At 41.4% G+C, this 22,623-nt stretch overlaps 1 protein-coding gene across 1 annotated transcript in view; it reads right to left on the reverse strand.

Moving 5' to 3' along the window:
• LOC129332276 (lipase member N-like) overlaps window positions 1–22,623 on the reverse strand; it is a 41,472-nt gene that overhangs the window by 12,100 nt on the left and 6,749 nt on the right. Inside the window, exons 3-6 of the mRNA XM_054983260.1 lie at window positions 15,834–16,032; window positions 12,195–12,304; window positions 11,289–11,425; window positions 1,494–1,634 (exon numbers count right to left, since the gene is read on the reverse strand). Of these exons, the coding sequence (XP_054839235.1) occupies window positions 1,494–1,634; window positions 11,289–11,425; window positions 12,195–12,304; window positions 15,834–16,032 (587 nt within the window). The remainder of the gene's footprint in view (window positions 1–1,493; window positions 1,635–11,288; window positions 11,426–12,194; window positions 12,305–15,833; window positions 16,033–22,623) is intronic.

The following is a 22,623-nucleotide window of genomic DNA, read 5'->3' on the forward strand; positions in this document are numbered from 1 at the left end:
AATCAGATCTCCAATGACCAATCAGAAGTATAGTTGAGTAAAATCCCCACTTGACCCCATCCACTTCCTAAAAATGTTTGGCACCAGGCACTTCCTAAAATGTTTGGCACCAGGCACTACATTGGGGAGCCCATGAGTAACCCAGAGAACCCTACATAAAAAATCTTAATAACAAATTGTATTTATTCTCCATCAGAGGACCATAAAGTTCATAGGCTGAAGTCTTTAAGAGATAAATGAATTTTTCAGTCTGATTAAAAAGGGATACCAGTTAATCTGGCTTCTGACCCCACTCAAAATTCAAAGATCATTTGGTCAATAACTTTCCCTGGTGCTTGCCAAATATTTTTAGTAAGTGGGTGGGGCCAGGCAGGGCTTTTCCCCAACTGGTGTTCTGGCACCACAGCGCAAGGATCTTCTTTTGTGAGTTTTGGTTTTATTCCATAGAACGTAAAAGTTGTAGCTATAACTAAAATACACACTCTGTGACCTGTCTGCGAAGGAATAAGAGCTTCATGAGCTGCTTACATTTAAAACAGCTTACTCAGTGCTGCATTTATTATAATAGAAGGGTCATCTAGTCCAACCCCCTGCACAATGCAGGAAATTCACAACTACCTCTCCTTCCCTCACACATACCCAGTGACCCTTGCTCCATGCCCAGAAGATGGCAAAACACTGTCAGGATCCCTAGCTGAATTGGCCTGTGGAAAATTGCTACTAGACCTCAAGGTGGTGATTGGCATTACCCTGGGCATGTAAGAAGGAGCCACAAGAACTAAGCACTGATGTAACCCTTCCTGCCCTCCCTCTCATGATCTGCTTAGGTTCACAGAATCAGCATTGCTGTCTGATGGCTATCTAGCCTCTGCTTAAAAACTTCCAAAGGAAAGCCCAAATAATAGATATTTGTCTACCTTAAAATTGATAATATTATCAAGAATAAACTTCCATTGTGTTCCAACAACATCTAAAACATTTTTTAAAAGAAACCATGTATATATAAATATTCCTAATTGCTACTGGACCCTTCAGAGTAGCACACCTGTGCATTCTGCTTTTGTATTGTAATCTTTGGATCTATGTCATTATTTTTGAAACAGAGGTGCTTTGTTTATTTTTTACATTACACTAAATGGCAAAGTATGTTTATCTACATTATTCACTGGGCTTAATCCCAAGCCAGTGTGCCCAGCACTACAGCCTATCATGATTCTTTTTATGCTGGCAAGTTCCAGGATTGCAGCATGCAGTTATACTTCTAAGTAAAAAGTCAAAGTTCTTCTCCCGGCAAAAAAAACAGATGTTCTGCAGAGTTCTGGTGAAATGAATCTTATAGTAAAACTTCCCCTTGGTATTAGTTACACTTTCAGTAGGTCCTATTCCCAGAGAAAATAACAGCTCCTTCTCACTCTCAGTCTCATTCCAAACCTACTGAATCCAAACACAAGTTTGACTTGGTTTAGTGTAACAAACAGAAGAGTCCTACTTACCATGTTCAAGTTGGAGATATTATGTCCAATTATAAAAGAAAAGACTCTGGCACAAAATTCAGGCAGAAAATTACAGAATTTAGCAAATATTTTTTTCAGATATGCTGGAATGTGAAGAATTCCTTTTGTGCCCGATATCACCTGAAAGATATTATATTTGCAACTAGTTAATTCTAAGACAAATCAAATAATCAGCCAATTTGTCTTGTATCCTTTTCTGCCACTCTCACCAGCATATATTGGATGGGAAACTCCTTACAAACTATCAGAATCTTGCAAAACAAAGGAAGCATCGAGAGACTACAAAGTCTACAGGAACAGGAAGCACGCCATTTTAAGTGAGGTTTGAAGCAAAGCCAGTAGTCATAGAGAAGCTGTAGGGAAACCATAGAGAAAAAACGCCCAACATTTTGGAGTCAAGAAAAACTATTTTTTAATTATTAAACAGGAGACGGGGAAATATATTGAGAGAAGATAAGAAGAAAAGAAGCCAAAACGGATCTAAGGAAAAGAGCAGATACGTGGGGAGGCACTAAGCCGAGTCCTACGTGGGGAGGCACTAAGCTGAGTCCTACGATGGCAGGGGGAAAAGCAGATAAAGAATGGCAAGCCTCAATGGATGCAGCGATTGAAGGATTGGAAAAAAAGTTACGGAGAGCCATAAGGAACTGAGTCAATCGTTGCAAAAAATGCATGAAACTCTGGCAAAGGATTTAAAAGATATGAAAGACACAATTAGGGTGGAGGTAGCAGGACTGGCGAAAAATATAGAGGAATAAAAAATGAATTGCAAGCAACCAATAATAAAGTCGAAGAGGTAGAGCAGAAGACTAAGGATTTATCAGTGAGTATAAAGCAGGAAAATCAAGTGATGCAAGAAAGGATGGCACTGATGGAATGTAAAGCGACGGAGAGGCAATTAAGATTTAGGGGCGTGCAAGAATCGGATGCGCAAAGTGTACAGGAACAAATGACAGAAATTCTAGCAGGATTTTTAGACAAAGAACCAGAAGAAATATTAGCAAACATGGATCTAGTATATAGAATTAATTCAGCTTATGCACAACAAAAGAAGATACCAAGAGATATTATTGTGCAATTAATAACAAAAAGAATGAAAGAGGAAATTATCAAAAGGCACTTTGGAGATCCCTTATCAGTGGAGGGAAACAAGATCAAGATAATGAAAGAGATGCCAAAAAGGATTCTCCAAGAAAGGAAAAAATACAGGGAGCTGACCCAAAAACTAAGAGAAAAGAATATTAGATACAGATGGGAGTTACCAGAAGGACTAAGTTTTTATTTTAATGGGCTAAGAGTCATAATCAAGACAAGAGAACAGATGGAGAAGTTTTTTGAAGAAAATGTAGAGGACTTTCCCAGATTATTAAGAATGTAACACAATGGAGTACAAATTACTATCGTGGAATGTAAATGGACTAAACTCACCCCAAAAGAGAAAAGCAATTTTTCACTGGTTAAAGAAACAAAACTAATATAATTTGTCTACAAGAAACACATATTAAGGATCAAGATATCAAATATCTGAAAAATAAACCATTAGGAAAAGAGTATGCAGCATCGTCAAAACAAAAGAAACAAGGAGTAGTGATGTATATCAAAGAAGATATAGACTCTAAATTAATTTTTCAAGATCAGAACGGAAGGTATCTGGCTGTGGAAATTAATGTAAATGCCAAAAAACCCACTGATAATAGGTTTATATGCACCTAATGGTGCAAAAGACCAGTTTTACAGAGAAATAATAGAGAAATTGGATCAAGACTCATATGACCAGATGATAATGGCTGGATATTTTAATGGCGTGGTGGATTTACAAATGGACAGGGAGTTAAAGGGAGGCAAGCAGAAATCTGGGAAATTACCGAAAGTACTTTTTGAATTAGTACAGCAAGAAAAGTTGGAGGATGTGTGGAAAAGAGAAAATCCAAAAGGTAAAGACTTTACATACTACTCCATGAGGCATGCATCTTTTTCAAGAATAGATATGATTTGGACATCAAATGAACTAGCTTTATGGACAAAAAAGTGGAAATTTTGCCAAGGGTGAGCTCAGACCACAACCCAATATTATGGAAAACTATAATGGGCCAGAAAAAATTACCATGGAGAATAAATGAAGATTTATTGCAAAATCAGGAAAATATAAAACATTTAAAAGAAGAGACAAAGCAGTTTTTCCGAATAAATAATAACAATGAAGTTTCAACCCAGATGGTATGGGACACATACAAGGCAGTAATAAGAGGAAATTTAATTTCATTAAATAACAAGGATAAGAAAAGAAAGCAAGAGAAGTGGCAAGAGATACAGGAGAAACTATATAAAAAAGAACAGGAGTTAAAGAAAAAACCTGGGAAAAAATCAGTAAGACAAGAGATCAAAATACTGCAGGAACAAGTAAGAGCCATTAATAACAAAGAACTAGAATGGAGATTAAAGACACTTCAGCAGAAATCATTTGAAGGAGCAAACAAACCAGGAAAGTACCTAGCCTGGCAATTGAAAAAGAAAAAAGAGTAGAAAATTATTAATAGGATAATGGAAGAAGGAAATTAATTGAAAGACTAGCAATAAATTAAGCGTGCCTTTTATAAATATTATGCGAAATTATTTCAAAGAAAGGCAGTAAACTTGGAAGAAATAGACCGATATTTACAAAAAACGGATTTACCAAGGATATCAGAAAAAATGAAGCAGAGACTGAATGCTCCAGTAACAGAGGAAGAAATTATACAAGCAATAGAAGTAGCAAAGATTGGAAAAGTACCAGGACCGGATGGGATCACAGCTAAATTTTATAAAGTAATGAAGGAAGACCTTGTACCGATATTAAAAAATATAATGAATGATATACTTCAAGGAAAAGGGCTTCCAGATACATGGAATGAAGCGAGCATTGCTCTGATCCCGAAAGAATCACAAGATTTGACAGATGTGAAAAATTACAGACCAATTTCGCTTATAAATAATGACTATAAAATATTGGCAAGAATATTAGCAGACAGACTTAAAATATGGCTAATGGACTTTATAGGAGAGGACCAAGCTGGATTCCTACCAAACAGACAACTAAAAGATAACTTGAGAGTGGTTATAAATGCCATTGAATATTTTGACAAACGACCAGATAAAGAAGTTGGCTTTTTCTTTGCAGATGCAGAGAAGGCCTTTGACAACTTGAACTGGGACTTTATGTTTGCATCAATGGAAAAGATGGACTTAGGTAAAGAATTTATAGAAGCAGTAAAAACAATATATAAGGAACAAAGAGCGACAATCTGTGTCAATGACGACCTGACAGAGAAGTTTGAAATAAGGAAAGGTACAAGACAAGGATGTCCACTATCACCATTGTTATTTGTTATGGTCTTAGAAATATTACTAAGGCAGATCAGAGAAGATGACAACATAAAAGGAATAAAAATAAAGGGATCTACATACAAGTTGAGAGCTTTTGCAGATGATGTGATGTTTATAGCAGAAGATCCACTACAAACTTTGCCAAGACTACTGTATAAAATTAAGGAATTTGGAGATTTGGCAGGCTTTTTTATAAACAAAAAGAAGTCAAAAATAATAACCAAGAATATGACCAAGAAGAAGCAACAGGAACTGAGTGAATTAACAAATTGTGAAGTGGTACACAAGACTAAATATTTGGGAACAGAGCTGACAGCTAAAAATATTGACTTGTTTAAGAATAATTATGAAAAGCTCTGAACACAAATTGAAAGAGATATGATAAAATGGAATAAATTAAACTTATCGTGGTTTGGTCGGATTGCCACAGTTAAAATGAATGTGCTGCCTAGAATTATGTTCCTAATGCAAACAATACCAATCATAAAAGACAAAAAACAATTTGAAAAATGGCAGAATATCAGAATTTGTGTGGGCAGGGAAGAAACCAAGAGTAAAGATGAAAGTACTTTGTGATGCTAAGGAAAGAGGTGGAATGCTATTACCTGATCTTCGACTTTACCATGAGGCGATATGTCTAGTCTGGTTAAAAGAATGGGTGTCTTTAGCCAATCATAAATTGTTAACTTTGGAAGGCTATAATAAATTTTTCGGATGGCATGCGTATATGTGGTACGATAAGTATAAAATGGATGCAATGTTTCAGCACCACTATCTGAGAAGAAATTTATTGCTGACTTGGCTAAAGTATAAAAAATTTATAGATCAGAAGAAACCACTGTGGATTATACCAGCTGAGGTGATCAACCCAAACCTAGAGTATAAAGGAAAAGAATGGCTTACCCTCAAGGACTTAACAGAAGTAGTAGATAAGGAGGTAAAACTCAAACCAAACGAGGAGTTGCCATTTAAATATGGTTGGTTACAGTATAGACAAATTAAAGACCTATTTGATACAGATCAAAGGAAGACAGGTTTTAGAATTAAGAATTCAGAATTTGAGGAACTTTTGTTAGGAGACAGTAATAAAGTAATTTCTAAAATGTATAAATTGTTATTGAAATGGTTCACAGAAGATGAAACAGTCAAGGTACAAATAGTAAAGTGGGCAATAAACTGTAATAATGAAATAAGGATGGAAGCACGGGAACAATTGTGGAAAAATATGTTAAAAATATCAACATGTACCAGTATTAGAGAGAATGGCTATAAAATGTTATATAAATGGTATTTAACACCAAAAAAATTAGCCATAGCCAATAAGCAGCTATCTAATAAGTGTTGGAAATGTAAGGAGCATGAAGGTTCTCTATTTCATATGTGGTGTATTTGCCGTAAGGCTAGAGACTTTTGGGCTAAAATATGTGCTGAGATGTCTTTGATACTACAGTATAATGTGGTTAAAAATCCAGAAATGCTGTTATTGTCTTTGCACTTAGAAGATGTTAATAGAAATGATAGAACATTGCTATATTATATGATAACAGCAGCAAGAATATTATATGCTCAATACTGGAAGAAAGAAGAAATACCTGAAATTGAAGAATGGACAAGCAAATTGTTGTACATGGCTGAAATGGATAAATTAACGAGAAACCTGAAGGATCAAGAACCAAAAACATTTTTGGAAGACTGGAAAAAGCTGAACAAATATATGGAAAAGAAATGGGATGTTAAGGGACAACTATGGTCTTTTGAAGGGTTTTAATGATACTAAGTAAGATAAGATATAGTTAAGATCTTTACCAATAACAAGATAAGAACAACTATAATATAGAAATAATGGGATATTAGTAGCGGGGGGTTCGAGTGCTGTTGGAAGTCAACATTGGAAAGGGGGAGGAGAGGGGTGGGGAAATATACTTGTGGGAATTGAATTGGATTGTATTTGTGTTTTAATTTGAATATATATTGACCCATCCAATAAAAATTTATTAACCAAAAAAACAAAGAATCTTGCACTCTGCTCAGCATGTATTAGAGCGAGGCCAAGTAACTGCGCTTCACTTGAAGGAGGGAAGGAAGTTGGTTGGGGACACCACACAGCTTATGGAATGTGATATCTCTTGAGGGCTCATGATAACTATGATAGAATAAGCCCAGGTACCCAGGGGCAGTTCAGGATGCCAGGTGGACTGATTACTCTGAACAGGCACATCATTCAGCCGGCACTTTTCTGCACAGTACAAAATAACACTGTGCACTACATTTTGAGGTAACAAGGTACCATCTTTGTATCTGGTTTGCAGGGACTGGGTGAAAGCACTGCTGTTCAGGCAAGAGGACAGCATTTCACCAACGATTTCTTGGGCAAACAGAATGCAGTATACAATATGCCTCCGTTTCCCTGACTGTTCATTGGGGGCAGTTTGGCATAGAGGTTAAGAGTGGCAGGATTCTAATCTGGTGAGCCGGGTTTGATTCCCCACTCCTCCACTTGAAGCCAGCTGGGTGATCTTGGGTCAGTCACAGCTTCTTGGAGCTCTCTCAGCCCCACCCACCTCACAGGGTGATTGTTGTGAGGATAATAATAACACATTGTGTAAACCACTCTGAGTGGGTGTTAAGTTGTCTTGAAAGGCAGTATATAAATCAAATACTATTATAATGTTATTATTAACATAATAATTATGCCATTATTAACATTATTATGTTATTATTAACTGAAAGAGGTAGGAACAGATGGCAAGAGGACAGGTAGTTACATATGGTTCTTGATCAGAACATATATCTGCTCACATTCTTCAGATGACCATCTGTTTGGAGGGGAGGGAGAATTATGCTTTTGGAGCTGATGTTGCCCAAGGCTTCGTGATGACAAGTGTTGGAAGCCAATAAGTCTGAAGTATTGAGGCATGTGAGGTTTTGGGCCTAGGGTTCCAACCAGTCCAGAGCAGGAAGTATGGAAAAGTGAGAATATGGAAGCTACTGGGGGAGGGAAGGAGGAAGGGGGAGGGGATACAGGGAAAAGTGAACTATCCCTGCAAGTCCTTGCAGGTTCCCCATGCAACAGGGCTGGCTCAACTAGCACCATGCGACTGTGCCATAGAGGAGATGCTGCTGGTGGAGAGGGGGAAAGGTAGAGGGGGGAGCAGACAAAGATGGATGAGAAGAAGAGAAGGAAGCAGAAAAAGGGAGAGAGGCTATGGGGGTAGGGAAGAAAAAGATGATGTGGTGGGGTAATGAGATGCTCCCCACAATCTTTGCAAATTCTCCCTTGTTATATACTTAGAGATGGGCACAATCGAGGAAAAAAAATGAACCATACAGTTTGTGGTTGGTCATGTTTCACGAATCATGAACAATGAACTTTCACAAACTTGCCCTGGTTCATGAACTGGTTCATTTGGTTTGTGAAAATGTCACTTCCTGGTAAGCAGAGAGTCGGCAGAAAGCCCCCCCCCCGTTGCCTAGGAAACTGATTGATCAGCACCAGGCTGTCTGCAGTGATGAACCAAAAAAAAAAAACCGGCCTAAAGTTCGTGGGGGGTTCATTAGAAATGGGCTCTGATGAACCACTGGTTCAATCATGATCCAGTCTCTAATACTAATACTATTCAGGTTTGCTGCACTGGAGAAGGGTAACTCTCAGAAAGTTTTAGCTTTTTTTTAAATATATATAAAGATTTTATTAGACGGGATAACATACAATATATATTGTTACATATCATTAATAACCCCATTGATTCCTCATATGTTCCCCATCCCCTCCCCCCTTTTCTATATTGACTTCCAACAGCACTGCAACCCCTTTTTCCTTTCCAAATTCTAATTCTAATTCTTATTTGTTAATATTAATTTTAAAGGTAAAGATTTACACTATACTACATCTTATTTAATAATTCTCGAAAGACCATAAATGCCCTTTAACATCCCATTTTTTTCCCAAATACTCTTTCAATTTCCCCCAGTCCTCTATAAATTGTTTTGGATCTCTGTCTCTCAGTTTTCTCATTAGCTTGTCCATTTCTGCCATGTGCAACAATTTTTGAATCCATTCTCCAACTTCTGGAATTTCTTCTTTTTTCCAATATTGTGCATATAAAGTTCTCGCCGCCGTTATCATATAATAAAGTAGCAGAAAGTTTTAGCTTTGATAGGGGGGTTAGGCAAGGTTGTTTGCTTCTTTTCAACCTATATATATATGTGCCTTTCATTTCCAGAGTTTCATGCCCTCAGATTGGTATCAATGGAATTACCATTGTTGCTCTATGCTGATGATTCAGTCCTTATATCCCAAACTAAGATTGGCCTGAAGAGACTATTGAGATATTTTTAACATATTGCCTAGATGGGGACTTGCAAATAAATTGCAACAAATCTAAAATCTTGGCTTTCTCTAACAATAGCAACTTAGGTCTTTCCAAGAGAGCTATAGCAAATTCTGATATTGAACAAGTTAAGAAGTTTTGTTATTTGGGAATTGTTCTTTCCTTAGAACTTTTCTTGGCTTCCCCAGCATAAATTTGCGCTGAATAAAATTATGCCTATGGCTAGAGCAATATCTCACATTTTTACGAGGGGGAAGATATATTCCAGGTGCAGTCCAGTTGTTCTATTCAAAAATAACCCTACAGCCAGCTAGTTTATGACATTGCTGTTTGGATCTTGGCAATTACAGAATCTTTTGATCATCCTCTTTGCCCATTTATATGTAGGATAATAGGCATTCCTCAGTATGTCTCAAATATATCTCCCATAGCTGAATTAGGCCAAAAGTCACTGGAAGCTAGAGCACGGCTCAGGGCTTTTAAGTTAAGAATACAGACCAGGGCTTTTTTTGAGGGGGAACACCCCAGAATGGCGTTCTGGAAGCTCTGGAATCTGCCTACGTGATTCTTTCCTCCTTCGGCCCCACGGGCTCTACAGAGGAGGGTAAGGGGCTTTGAGTTCATTCTGTTTTCTTTTCATTCCTCTCTCTCTCTCTCTCTCTCTCTCTCTCTCTCTCTCTCTCTCTCTCTCTGAGAGCGGAACCACAAGTGACAAAAGGCACAGGTTGGACACTTGTCAGCTTCCCTCAAGTTTTGATGGGAAATGTAGGCAGCTTGGCAGAATGTTGGAAAAGTGACAGTTGAAAAGTCCATTAGACAGCAGTCAGAGAGCCAAGCTGCAAGACCAGGATGCCTACATTTCCCATCAAAACTTGAGGGAAGCTGACAAGTGTCCAACCTGTGTCAGGCGTCACTTGTGGTTCCGCTCTGAGTGAGAGAGAGCGAGAGCGAGAGCGAGAGAACAAGCTGGAGCCCAGCGCGGGCTCTGCAGAGGAGGTTAAGCTGCTTTGAATTCATTCTGCTTTCTTTTATTCTTCTGTGTGTGTGTGTGTGTGTGTGTGTGTGTGAGAGAGAGAGAGAGAGAGAGAGAGAGAGAGAGAGAGAGAAATTTTCCAAGCTTACTAATATTTATCTTGTTGTAATGCATTTTGCTGGCTTCCGGGAAGTAGTGTCACTTCTGGGAGTGGCATCACTTCCTGGAGTGATGTCACTTTCAGAAGTGATGCCATCATGCATTTCTGGGAGCGCAAATGCACTTTGCGTGCGCACATGTGGTAATAGAGAGTTCCACCACCTCTTTTCCCAGAAAGAAAGCCCTGATAAAGACCATCTTTGCTGCAGAGACAGAAAGTTTGCTGTTTTTTCTAAACAAGATGTTTACTATTCTGCTTGGATGAAGATTGTTGATGCCGGGTTTCAACATCTGGGGCTTACAATTGAAGACATGCCTGTGCTGGGTAAGGCAGAGACCTTATCTACTGTAAAATGTTGTCATATCGATCTTAGTTACAGTAGCATGGTAATACAGACTTGTAGAGTTTGCTCAGCCCAATTTCTGGTATCTTACCTCACCAGTCCTTACCATTCTATATGAGATATTTAATGGCTTTTCATTATGTTCAGGCATTTGCCTTAGCTCAATTGAATGCTAACCCCTCTGAAGTACTGAACGGTAGCTTCTATATTAAGATCGCCTTTGTTCCTATGGTCAGGTTAAAATTGACATTTTGTCTCACAAAATATTGGAATGTCCGCTTTTTACTGTTTTTAGGGATTTCTGAATTTTATTTCTTATAACTTCAGCTCTGATTAATAATTTTCAGGGAGAGATTCTTCCCTATCTGATGCTAGATAGTGATCCAAATATAACCTTTTTGGTTGCTGAATTTCTACCTAGCATATTTTCCTCTAGAAATCAATTTATTATTCTATTAGTCTTTTCTCAAGATAATTTGATCATAGGAGCTCCGGAAAGGATCTCAATGGAACTTTATTCCAAGTAATTGTGCATAGGATCAGACTCTGCATCCATGAATGATCATTTAAATAGAGCCCAGCACTACTGAAGTCCAGCACTTACTTGAAGCATTTTTTTAGGAAGATATGCCAGGTTTATAGCAGGTACTGTAGCATATGTAATTGTGGTTGCAGGTCCCAAGGCAAAGAATACTTTGATTGTTTCAGCCAGTTTTGGCCAAGTAGAGAATGCTATGAAACCTGAAAAAAAGGTAAGATCTCTTGAGTCAGGAAATTAAACAACAGTTTCATTGTCTAGGTAATAAAATCATTTCACTGGCAGGTAATAGGAAAATGATCTTTAATGCTATATTCTTGCTAGCTTTGATACGGCAGCAGTAGGATTATATTGGCTGCTTTTAGTGGGATGGGGAATATGTAAAATTCTGGAGAATACAACATTCACAGGATTACAAGAGAAGTAGTAAAACATCAAAATTCTCCCCCTGCCCCCATGCAAAAAACAGCCTGAGTTGCTCATTACCACTAATGAGATTGATATTATAAAAGTGTATTGTGCAACCATATTCTGCACTACAATCACAAAAACAGTGTCTCAATAAACATGGTAACAATAAACATGGTATCCTTTCCATACAGTGGAGACTGTATCTGTCATGTTTATTTGTGTTTGCCATAGCTTTACTCCTTTCTAAAGCTGAATCTGGAAAGCTGGGCCCTTTTCACACTGCTTACCTTGACTGGCAATGACGCAGAACATTGTGCTAAAAATGCGGAACATCGTGTTTTCTCGCGCAAGATTTGTGCGACGTCCTGCAAATCTCGCGCAAGAAAATGCAATGTTCTGCGTTTTTAGCGCAATGTTCCGTGTCGTTGCCAGTCAAGGTAAGCAGTGTGAAAAGGGCCCTGATTGGTTCCACTCCAATTTCATTTTGCTAACATGTTATAAGAACAAACTTTTCACATTGTTATGCCACTTTTGTGAAACAGCGTAAATTCTGTAACATACCGATTGTAGAACCTTCAGAATGGCCTACGCAATAAAGCTGTTCTTGCCCTGTTGTATTCAGTATGAAGTATATTACTGCTGGAATGTCGTAATATCCCATCTCATGAAAACTATAAAAATAAACACATACAGGCAAAACAAAAAATTAACCATACTAAATGTAGAAAGAAATGAAAATGTCTGGTGCTAAAATAGTTTGAGTTGTATTAATCAGTAATTTAATCATTAATTACATTCAGATTGCAAAATTATAATATAATGAGTGGATTAAGTCATAGAGTTAGATCCTTCCTTCTATGGTACATACAGGGAGATTGCAGCTCTGGATAAGAGCATAAACTGTAGTCAACTTATTTTGGGCTACTAGTTAGGATTTTCAGGTCTGGGTGGGATAGAAACCTTGTTTCAAGGAAGTAAACAAGTACCCTGTGGAGGGTTGTTCAAAATATAACTTTTCTGGTACTAGTTTTGAAGCCAGGTTCTCTGAAAGTTTAAAAGAGCAGCTTAGTATTTGGGTAGAAGCCTGTCAGCCTATTAGCTCTGGTAAAGAGGGTACAAATGACCCTTCAATGCTGAGGAGCCCTGTCTGGAAGAAAAATATTGATTTCTACTCCACTTCATCCTTTCTTACAGAAGAAGGGAGTTATAAACAGAAGTTTACTTCAAGGAGCAGAATTATACTGATGAACCATTAGGGAAAATAAAAAGACACTCAATACAGTCCTGATTCACTATTACAAATGGGAGAGGGAAGGGTTTCAGGTTACCCTACTCCTCCCTTCAAGCAGTTCTGCTACTGCAGCAATTTGGCTCCTTCCTTGTTGGCATCCTTTTCCTCAAAGGCACAGAACACTTTCCATCTCCTAGCGCTGATAGATAAACTCCTGCACAATTAATACACCATAGCCACTCAGGTGGAGGTATATAGGGGAGAAGAGTTTATTTCGATAAACGGAAGCTGGTATTTAGTTCACTTTAACCTCCTATTATCTGTGACAAATCAGCAACTTACCAAAGAGGTTCTGAAGGTGTAAACTTAAATTTTTCTCCAAGGGTTACATTACATGTGTTGTTTTGTCTAAAAAGAAGGCGTAGGGCTGTGGCACCATGAAAAAGATTACCTCCACCCCCATACACCTCACTGATTCACTAATTGAAATATCCTTCTGCCTGGTTTAAGCCCTGTGCTCCTTACATCACACAATAAGCATCTTGATACAATACCATCAAATTCAGACTGCTTTTTATAGCCCCCCAAAGTAGCCCCCTCTCTGTGCAGCTGCACTAAGTTCTTTCTACTAGTTCCTAAAATGGCCATCAAGCATCATCCACTAGGAAAGCTCCAGCTCATTTCATTTACCTACTCTTACAACAACTACCAATATGCAAATATTTTTACCTTTCCACTGAAAAGTCTGCATTTGTCACCTTTCCTTATCTGTAGTTTGTTTCCTTTCATAAAGTGAGGAAGGCTTCCATTTTGCAGATCACCACTACCACAACCCAGCAGTCTGCCATTATGCCCTATGGGGAACATTTTTGAGGGCCTGGAGTCATTGTTTTCAACCAAATGACACTGAAATTGCAGCATAGAGTCTTCTGCCTGTCTACAAAAGAACTGCCAAGTTTCAAGCAAATTGGGTAAAGGAGTTGATTTTACAGATTCCCAAATTAAGTCCCTCTCTTCACAGTCCCTCGAAGTTTTCTCAACTGGTTCCTAAAATGGCTGTCAAGCAGCAGCCAGCAGGAGAGCTCCAGCCAGCCCGCCAGCATTTAAAAAAACAAAATCTTGTCTGCATTCATTTCATTTCCCTACTCTTAAAGTGACTACTGATATATTTTAACTTTCCACTGAAAACCCTTCATTTTCCTTCTTTCCTTCTTGTTGTTTGTTTCCTTTCAGAATGTGAAGAAGGCTTCTGTTGAAAGCCCCCCTCACCTCCAGGTATCATTGCAGTTTCATTATTCCCTGGAGGGGTGTGGGCTAAAGTCATTGTTTTTCAGCTAAATGTCACCAAAATGGCAGTGGCGTGTCATCTGCTTGTCCTACAACGAACCCCCAAGTTTCAAGGAAATTGGGGGAAGTGTTCAGATTCTATGAGCTTCTGAGCATGCCCAAAATAGTAAAATGTCCGGTAGCACCTTTAAGACTAACCAACTTTATTAAGACATTAGCTTTTGAGAACAACAGGGCCCTTTGTCAGATGCAGTTCTTAAAACCTTATGCCTCAATAAAGTTGGTTAGTCTTAAAGGTGCTACTGGACTTTTTACTATTTGACAGCTACAGACTAACACCTCTAACTTCTGTGGATCTTTTCTTTCACAAGAAAAAAAGTCCCTCTCTAGCCCACAAGGAGGGGTGAAGGGGGAAGAAGGTGGGAAAGAGAATGGCAGCACTCTTTGAGATTGGATGAGACTGCTGTTTCCTCCTTTCTTGCAACAATCTGATTGAAAAGAAGAAATTCAATATGGATTCAAAGTGAAATGCAAGTTCATGCAGCATTGCTGGTAAATGCTAGAACTTGAAAAAAACACAGATTTTTTCAGGGAGGGCTTTTGTGACTATGAAGCAGCACAGAGTAGCATTTCTGTTTCAGAAAGTTGGTTATTTTTGTGATTTTTACAACTCATGATTTTCATTACACACACCCCGGTGGATACTGCTTAGATTGGAAAGTAATATTCTGCATTAAGCCAGCATAGTAAATGCAGCAGTTCCCTTCAGCTCATTGTGAGACTGCAGACTGGAAGAAATACAAGAATATCATGGTTGCTGCATCATTCAAAGGTTATTTCTTTATTTTATGAGCATCGATTCTACCATTGCTCCCTGGAATGCAAGAAAATCCTTAAGAAAATGAGTCATCTGACCTGTTTGGGTTTCCTGGGAATTCCTTAAATATTTTACTTAAGGAAGAAACACCAAATTTATTTCAAATTCCACTTTAGACACCATTTATTGACACCATTGGCTTTTTAGGATCTAAAATTTCCTTGAAAAACTTTGCTAGATATATCAAAATTAGCTTTTCTTGAAATTTCTGAGAGATGAATTTCTTAGGCAATTGCTTTAGGCAAAACTTCAGGGGGAAGTTACATTCGAGAACTGTGAATGTTCCCTGCCATTATCATACTTAAGTTACTGAGAACCATTTGCAGGGCTACACAGTTCCATGAAGTTCCATGTGGGCAGTGGGCACCTCTGTTGGCATACCTGTGATGATAGATGAATCAATGAGACTCTTTCATAGGTATGATGGTTGAAATTACAATCAATTTACAGTAACAGTTTGGTGTAGTGGTTAAGAGCGGTGGGACTCTCATCTAGAGAACTGGGTTTGATTTCTCAGTCTTCCACTTTAAGCCAGCTGGGTGACCTTGGGTCAGTCACAGCTTCTTGAAGCTCTCTCAGCCCCACCCACCTCACAGGGTGATTGTTGTGGGGATAATAATAGCATACTTTGTAAACTGCTCTCAGTGGGCGTTAAGTTGTCTTGGAGGATGATGTATAAATTGAATGTTGTTGTTGTTGTTGTTGTTATGACATATTTTGTAAACAGTTCTTAGTGGGTGTCATGTTGTCCTGAAGGGCAGTATATGAATCGAATGTTGTTGGTATTATTTCTTTATTCTCTTACCTAAACTCCCAGAAGTTCTGTTCAGTTGGTTTAAGAGTCTTGTGCTGTGAAGACCAGGTGTTCCCTCTGCTGTTTCCCAACCAAACATCATAGCCAGCATCTGCTAGTATGAAACCAAAGCTTTTGTTGGGCAAATCTGAAATCCAGTGCGTAGCATCTCCAAGAAAAGCATGTTGTAAAAACACAATAGGCTTGGGACCTGTAGAACAGACAGACATGCATTTAAAATATTTGTTATATCACAGCGGTGTCCAAACTTGCTTAGTGTAAGAGCCACATAGAATAAAGTCAGATGTTTGAGAGCCACAAGACATGATGCACTGAAGTGACTTCAGATGAAGAGGAAGATTTGGGGGTGTGCCCTGAAAGTGACATCACAGGAAGGGGTGGGGTTTTGGTGCAGTATGCTGGAAGTGACATCATTAGAAGGGGTGGAGCTTGGGAAGAGCCATCACCTGACCTTTGACTAGGAAGTGACATCACAAAAGTGATGTCAAATCCTTCCTAGGCTTCACTCCCCAAAGTCCTCAGGTATTATCTGAATCAGACCTGGCAACCCCAACATTTTTATAAAAAATATGAAAGTCATGGAAAGAAAGAAAGAAGGAAAAAAGGAAAAGGGAGGGAAAGACATGGAAAGAAAGAAGGGAAGGGAGGGAAGGAAGGGGGATCTTGCGAAGGGGGATCTTGCGAAGGGAAATAAACTAAACTAAACTAAAATGTATGGCCATGGCAATACTCAGAGACCTCTGGGAGCCACATCACTGTCTGATTGGGTCAGATCTGTGGGAGTGGTGGGCTAGGGCTCTAGTCCCTCCCTCCCTCTGGTGCCAGGGCTGCTGCCAGGCCCTGGGGCCAAGCTCAGTGGCTACCTCGGCTGAGGGCTCACATTAGTGCCTGATCTGGTCAGATCTGTGGGAGTGGTGGGCTAGGGCTCTAGTCCCTCCTTCCCTCTGGTGCCAGGGCTGCTGCCAGGCCCTGTTGCCAAGCTGGGTGGGAACCTCGGCTGAGGGCTCACATTAGTGCCTGATCTGGTCAGGTCTGTGGGAGTGGTGGGCTAGGGCTCTAGTCCCTCCCTCCCTCTGGTGCCAGGGCTGCTGCCAGGCCCCGGGGCCAAGCTCAGTGGGCACCGCAGCGGAGGGCACACATAGTCATCTCCTTTCCTGTCCTCCTTAATTCTAGTTTGGTGGCACAATGAGTCTTCCTCTTGTGTTGGCTGCCAAGGGTGGTTGTGGGGTGAAGTGCGATGGCAATCCTCCTGGTTCTTTTGTGGAAAGCAGTATTGGGGGTGGCTTGGGGGCAGCAGAGAGTCCTCCTGCTCCCCCCAATTCACCTGTGGGTGCTGTGGAGCAGGTCAAAGAGGTCTTTCCGCAGGGGGGAGAGAATCTCTCTCAACATTTTGAGGAGGGGTGGGTGGGCGATGGATCCCTGGAGGAATGGTACGTGTGTTATGAAATATCCCTCCTGTCCCCATCTCAAACTCTTGGTGGTGTCCCTGCCTGCAGTCCACCCCTCACCCTGTCATCTGTGTCCAGCCCCGCAGCGCAGACTGTAAGCATTCATCCTCCTTCCCCTGGGACAGTTAGCGGTCGACGTTTCAATGCCTCTGTATGGAGGCACTTTCGGGCCCTTGACCCCTGTGTGGTGCAGTGCCATGCCAGTGATGTCCTGGTGTGCAGAGGCAAAAACCGGAAGCACCTGTCTTCGACGGCTCTGACTTGGCACCTGAAGAAGCACCACCCGAGCCTGTCTCCCTTCTCACCCAGTGAAACATCCATGGGGGGGGAGGGGGTAACCAGCTCTTCTGAGCGGGGGTTATTGGGAGGGTCACTTTGCCCTGAGGGTGACATTGGTGCACCAGCAGGCCATGCTCGCAGAGGTTGTCCCCTTGGGGTCTGGGACAGCGCCGCTTAGAACCTCGAGGCTGATGGCTCTGGAGGCGGGCCTTTGTGTCTTGGCAGAGACGATTGACCTACATGGCTTGCCCCTATCTATCGTGGAGAGCATGGGCTTCCGCAGGCTACTGAAATATTTCGTCCCTTGGTTCTCCATGCCGTCACCACGCACCCTTGCCCGTCAAGTCCTGTGGGTATCTCGAATGAGGGCTGGCACTTTAGGGTCAGGTTTAGCCAGGTCCAGTCCCACAGCTAACAGGCTTCTGAGGCCTTGATAGGCCTTCCTGGCACAGCCAGATCATCCTGACACCTCCTTTCTGCGAAGGCAGGAAGGTGGGTGATGCTGCTGATGGCAGCCGCCTTTGGGCACTTGCGCAGCAGCTCAGGAACTGTTGCACATATAGTTAAGCCGCACGGTGCCCCTATCCATCGCAAACACAGAGGCCTCTGAGCAGGGGGGAATGGGTCCCGTGACTTATATCCTTCCCACAAAGGCAGGAAGGTGGCCAATGTCAGCTGCTGCTGCTGCTGTCCCGTTTCTGTCTCCCCCTCTCAGGAACCACTCTGACCCATCCAAGCAATGTCTCCTGTTCTACCCATCCCCTACTTTCTGCAAAGGCAGGACGGCGGGTCATGTCAGCTGCTGCTTCATGAGGGACTATCCTGTTACTGCTCCCTCCTTGGTTACACAGCTCAGTTGCGATCGTGCAGTCGATTGTGCCATATAGGGATACAGTCGGTTGCACAGCATGGCAGCTCCCCTGTCAACGGGACTGATGGGACCTCTTTCAGCTGGGTGGGAATGTGTCCTGCAACTCCCGTCCTTTCCGTCAAGGCAGGAAGGTGGGTGGTGCTGGCTGCCGCCAGAGAAATCCTCAGTGGGACCCTTGGGTGAGGACCCGCCCGTGGTTGCTGGGGGATCTTGCCAATCCCCATACACATGTCGGACAGAACAAGACAGAAAAATAACAAATATAACCGTCACCAACTAACTAATACAACTTAAAGGAATATTCAACACTCTTATATGCAAAATTACAAAATTTACTCATACAGCATTGAATCATAAATATAATCCAAACAATTCAATTAGAACAGCCGTATTAGGGCATGTGTAGTACTTCAAAGGAAAATAACACGGGGAGAGGAAAAGATTTTCAAGCCAAACCCCTATGTTTTTTGCAGAAACACAATCACTTCAAATAGGGCGGTTATATTTGTTATTTTTCAGTCTTACACCGTCACTCTCTCTTTGCGTGATTGTGGACAGAACAAGACAGACAGACAGACAGAAAGATGTGTTGAAAAACAAAAACATTGGAAAAAGATGGACACACAAGCATACATATAGATGAAGATAGAGAAAGGAATGTAGAAAACAATATGGTTATAGAAAGAAGAAAAAAATTAAAGCTAGAGATGGAAAGAAATAATAAAGGGCAGATATATATGTAGAATGAGATAAATTCAGATAAATAGTGGTGGAATCATAGGAAGAAACACAGAGAGAGAGACAGTTGCACATAGACAGTGAGAGGGAGATACAGAGAAACAGATAGAAAGGGGCACACAGATATCAACTGTTCTAGAAGTAGAAATAGAATGAGAATGCGTCAAGGAGATATAGAATCAAACAGAACATGCCACATCCATGGAGAAAAGGACTGAAAATCAAAAACAGAGAAAGAGACATACATTTCAGAATGTATAAGTAGAATGAACAATACACTAGAATGTATGTACATATATTAGAGAATGTACGTTAACAGTTAGAGAATGGTATATGGTTAGAGAACTGTATGTAAAAACATAGAGATTGAAATAGAAAGAGAGGGGATATCACCCGCCCTTCAGTCCTCGCTGGGAATACCAGCACGCTCCACTTTGGACTGGCGGTTGCAGGGGGATCTTCCCACTTACCCCCACATGACAGGTCCTCTCCCTTCCATCCTTTCTGGCAAGGCAGGAAGGTGGGTACTGTTGGCTGCTGTCAAAATTTTCCTTAGTGGGACCCTCAGGTGAGGACCTGCAGTTGCTGGGGGATTGGGCCCCTGTCCAAATGTCATGTAGTCTCCCACCCACACCGGGAATACCAGCTCGCTCTTCTTTGGCTTGGGGGGTGCCACCGGTGAGTGGCCAGACCCCCTGCCCCCTGAGGAGAGGCAGCTCGCCGCCACCTCCCCATGCCCACCAGGCCCGACGGCCGCCGTCAACACCTTCTGTACACTGGGCCAATGTCAACTGGTGGGTTAAACCATGAGTGGATATACCAGGTTTCCTTGACACTCTGTGTTTGGGGAATACTACATCAAGATGTATTATACATTTTTATTGATCTCTTGTTTGAAAGTGAAATGTATTGGAAATAGCAATGTCTGGTGTACAACAGCAGACAGAAGGATGAAGAGCCTTCCATGCAGGGGGCAGCAAGGATCTCTTAGTTAGGACAGTGAGAGCAGCACCTCTCTTGTTTCCTGGGGGTCATTTCCTTGTCTTGTCTCCTATTGGGCTAAAACAGGGCAATATCCTGCTTCTTCTCTCTCCTGCCACACTTCTCATCTCTCTCTGCAAGATGTAGTCAGATAGCAAGGCATCTCTCTCTCCTCTTTACTCTCAAGTATGTAATTTCCTCAAATAAAACTTTTTGCCTCTTTAATCAGCACAGCGTAATTCCGCTGCATTATTTGCACTCATCCTTCAAAATGCAGAATGTTGTGGACTCAACCTGATCTTCATTGCATTAAAACATATTTTATATCCCCGCCTTTTTAAAACAGGTAGAGTGAACTAAATATCACTAAATTTCATAAAATTTCATAAAGGAATTATATTGTAAATGTACCTATCAAGTTTCACTGTGAGATTTACTTAAAGAATTTTATGCCACCTCTTCAGGGAACCTGCCTGAGGTGGCTTACAAAATAAATATAGAACAAAAATATAAAACATTAAATGTTTAAAATTAAAATCCAGCATGAAAAACTAACAGGAGAAATTAAAAAGCAGATAATTAAGCAGCTTAAAATGAATACCAGTATTCAGAATAAAACACACTATTAAAATAGTGGCAAAATATCTCAGTGCTGGTTCTATATTACAAGGTCTTTAAATTTTTTCCGCGTCCATTGAAAATAGAATCTGTGATGTCCCCCTTTGCGTGCAAATCCGAATAGGATTCCCACTTAGGTTCCCGCTCTTTGGTTCACACAGCAATATGGGTGTGCTGAGAAAAACATGTATTTATTAGTAATTAGTACAGAGATGGGAGTAACCGGTTTCAGGATGAAGTAGCACATGCAGTCTATAATTCTAACTAACAAACAGAACTAACACTCAGGGATTCAACACCATGAGATTAAACCAACACCCACAGATATCAACAGGGGAAACAGACTGTTCCATTGTAATGTATAAAATAAGTACACCACAGAAATAACAGTTGAACTGGGATTCAAACATAAAATGACAGAACAGTGTCCTAAACACTGCAACAAAAGCTATCATGATAAGACTATGCATGTGATAGCATCAACATTCTTTTTATGTGGTCATGTAATAATGCCTGTTTGCATTCCTGCACATTGGTGAAACACTGTACAATCAAATAAGGATCTTATAATTCTGCAAGTGGAGGATCCACAAGGAATTACAGGGGGGGAGGAATCTCATTTCCGTTTCCTCTTTCTCTCTTGTTTTTCCTCCTAGCCTCCCCCTGTCAGAGCCTGCAGCCTCTCCCCTTTCCCCAATCCTTTCCTCACCCACCTACCTACCTATCTTTTTCTGTCCACCCCTCCACTGGCAACTTCTGGCCCTCCTCATTCACCCATCCCCCACCTTTTTTGTTCCCCTCCTCTCTGCACACTTTACGTTTCCCTCTCCTTTTACCCTTTTTACTCTTTCTCTCCCCCTCCCCGCTTGAATAACTGAGACTTGGAATTCCTGCCAATGTGGGTTACAGGATGCCTAGCAGCAGCAGTCCTGCAAATGGCCATTGAACTTTCACAATGTGATGTCGTGAGTAGACATGGGCGCGAACCAAAACAATTTAATGAACCAGCGGTTCGCGGTTCGGTGCTGACAACGATCTGGAGATCGCGAACCGCAACGAACATTTCCTGTTACTGAACCGGTTTGCAGTTCGTGGTTCGTTGGGCACAGAACGGCCCCATGGCACTTACAGAGCCCATATTCCTGGGGAGTCTTTTGCAGGCTCTCCCCTACAGCCATCACCCAAGTTTGGACAAGATTGCAAAAGGGATCTTGGAGTTATACCCTCTCCAATCCAAGGCCCCCAGGAAACTCTCACTTGACACAATTAGAGCCACCGGTTGACGTTGGTCCAGTGTACAGAAGGTGGGTGTTGATGGCGGCTGCCAGGCCTGGTGGCCACGGGGAGCCAGCAACAAGCCACCTCCCCTTTAGGGGGCGGGAGGTCTGGCCGCTCACTGGCGGCACCCCCCCATGTGCCTGCCCGCCAGGCCAAAAAGGAGTGAGCTGGTATTCCCAGTGTGGGTGGGAGACTACATGACATTTGGAAGGGGGCCTGATCCCCCAGCAAGCGAGGGTCCTCACCCGAGGGTCCCACTGACGAACACTGCAGCAGCAGCCGACAGCACCCACCTTCCTGCCTTGCCAGAAAGGACAGGAGGGAGAGGAGATGTCATTTGGAGGGGAAGTGGGAAGATTCACCAACAGCCGTGAGGCCTCCTCCGAAGCTCCCACTGAGCTACTCTGTGGCAGCGGCAGCCAACCATACACACCTTCCTGCCTTGCCATAAAGGATGGGAGGGAGAGGACCTGTCATGTGGGGGGTAAGTAGGAAGATCCCCCTGCAACCACCAGTCCAAAGTGGAGCGCGCTGGTATTCCCAGCACAGGCTGGAAGGAGGGTCATGA

Source organism: Eublepharis macularius, chromosome 6 (assembly GCF_028583425.1).
Source record: "Eublepharis macularius isolate TG4126 chromosome 6, MPM_Emac_v1.0, whole genome shotgun sequence".
In the NCBI taxonomy this organism is placed as follows: domain Eukaryota; kingdom Metazoa; phylum Chordata; class Lepidosauria; order Squamata; family Eublepharidae; genus Eublepharis; species Eublepharis macularius.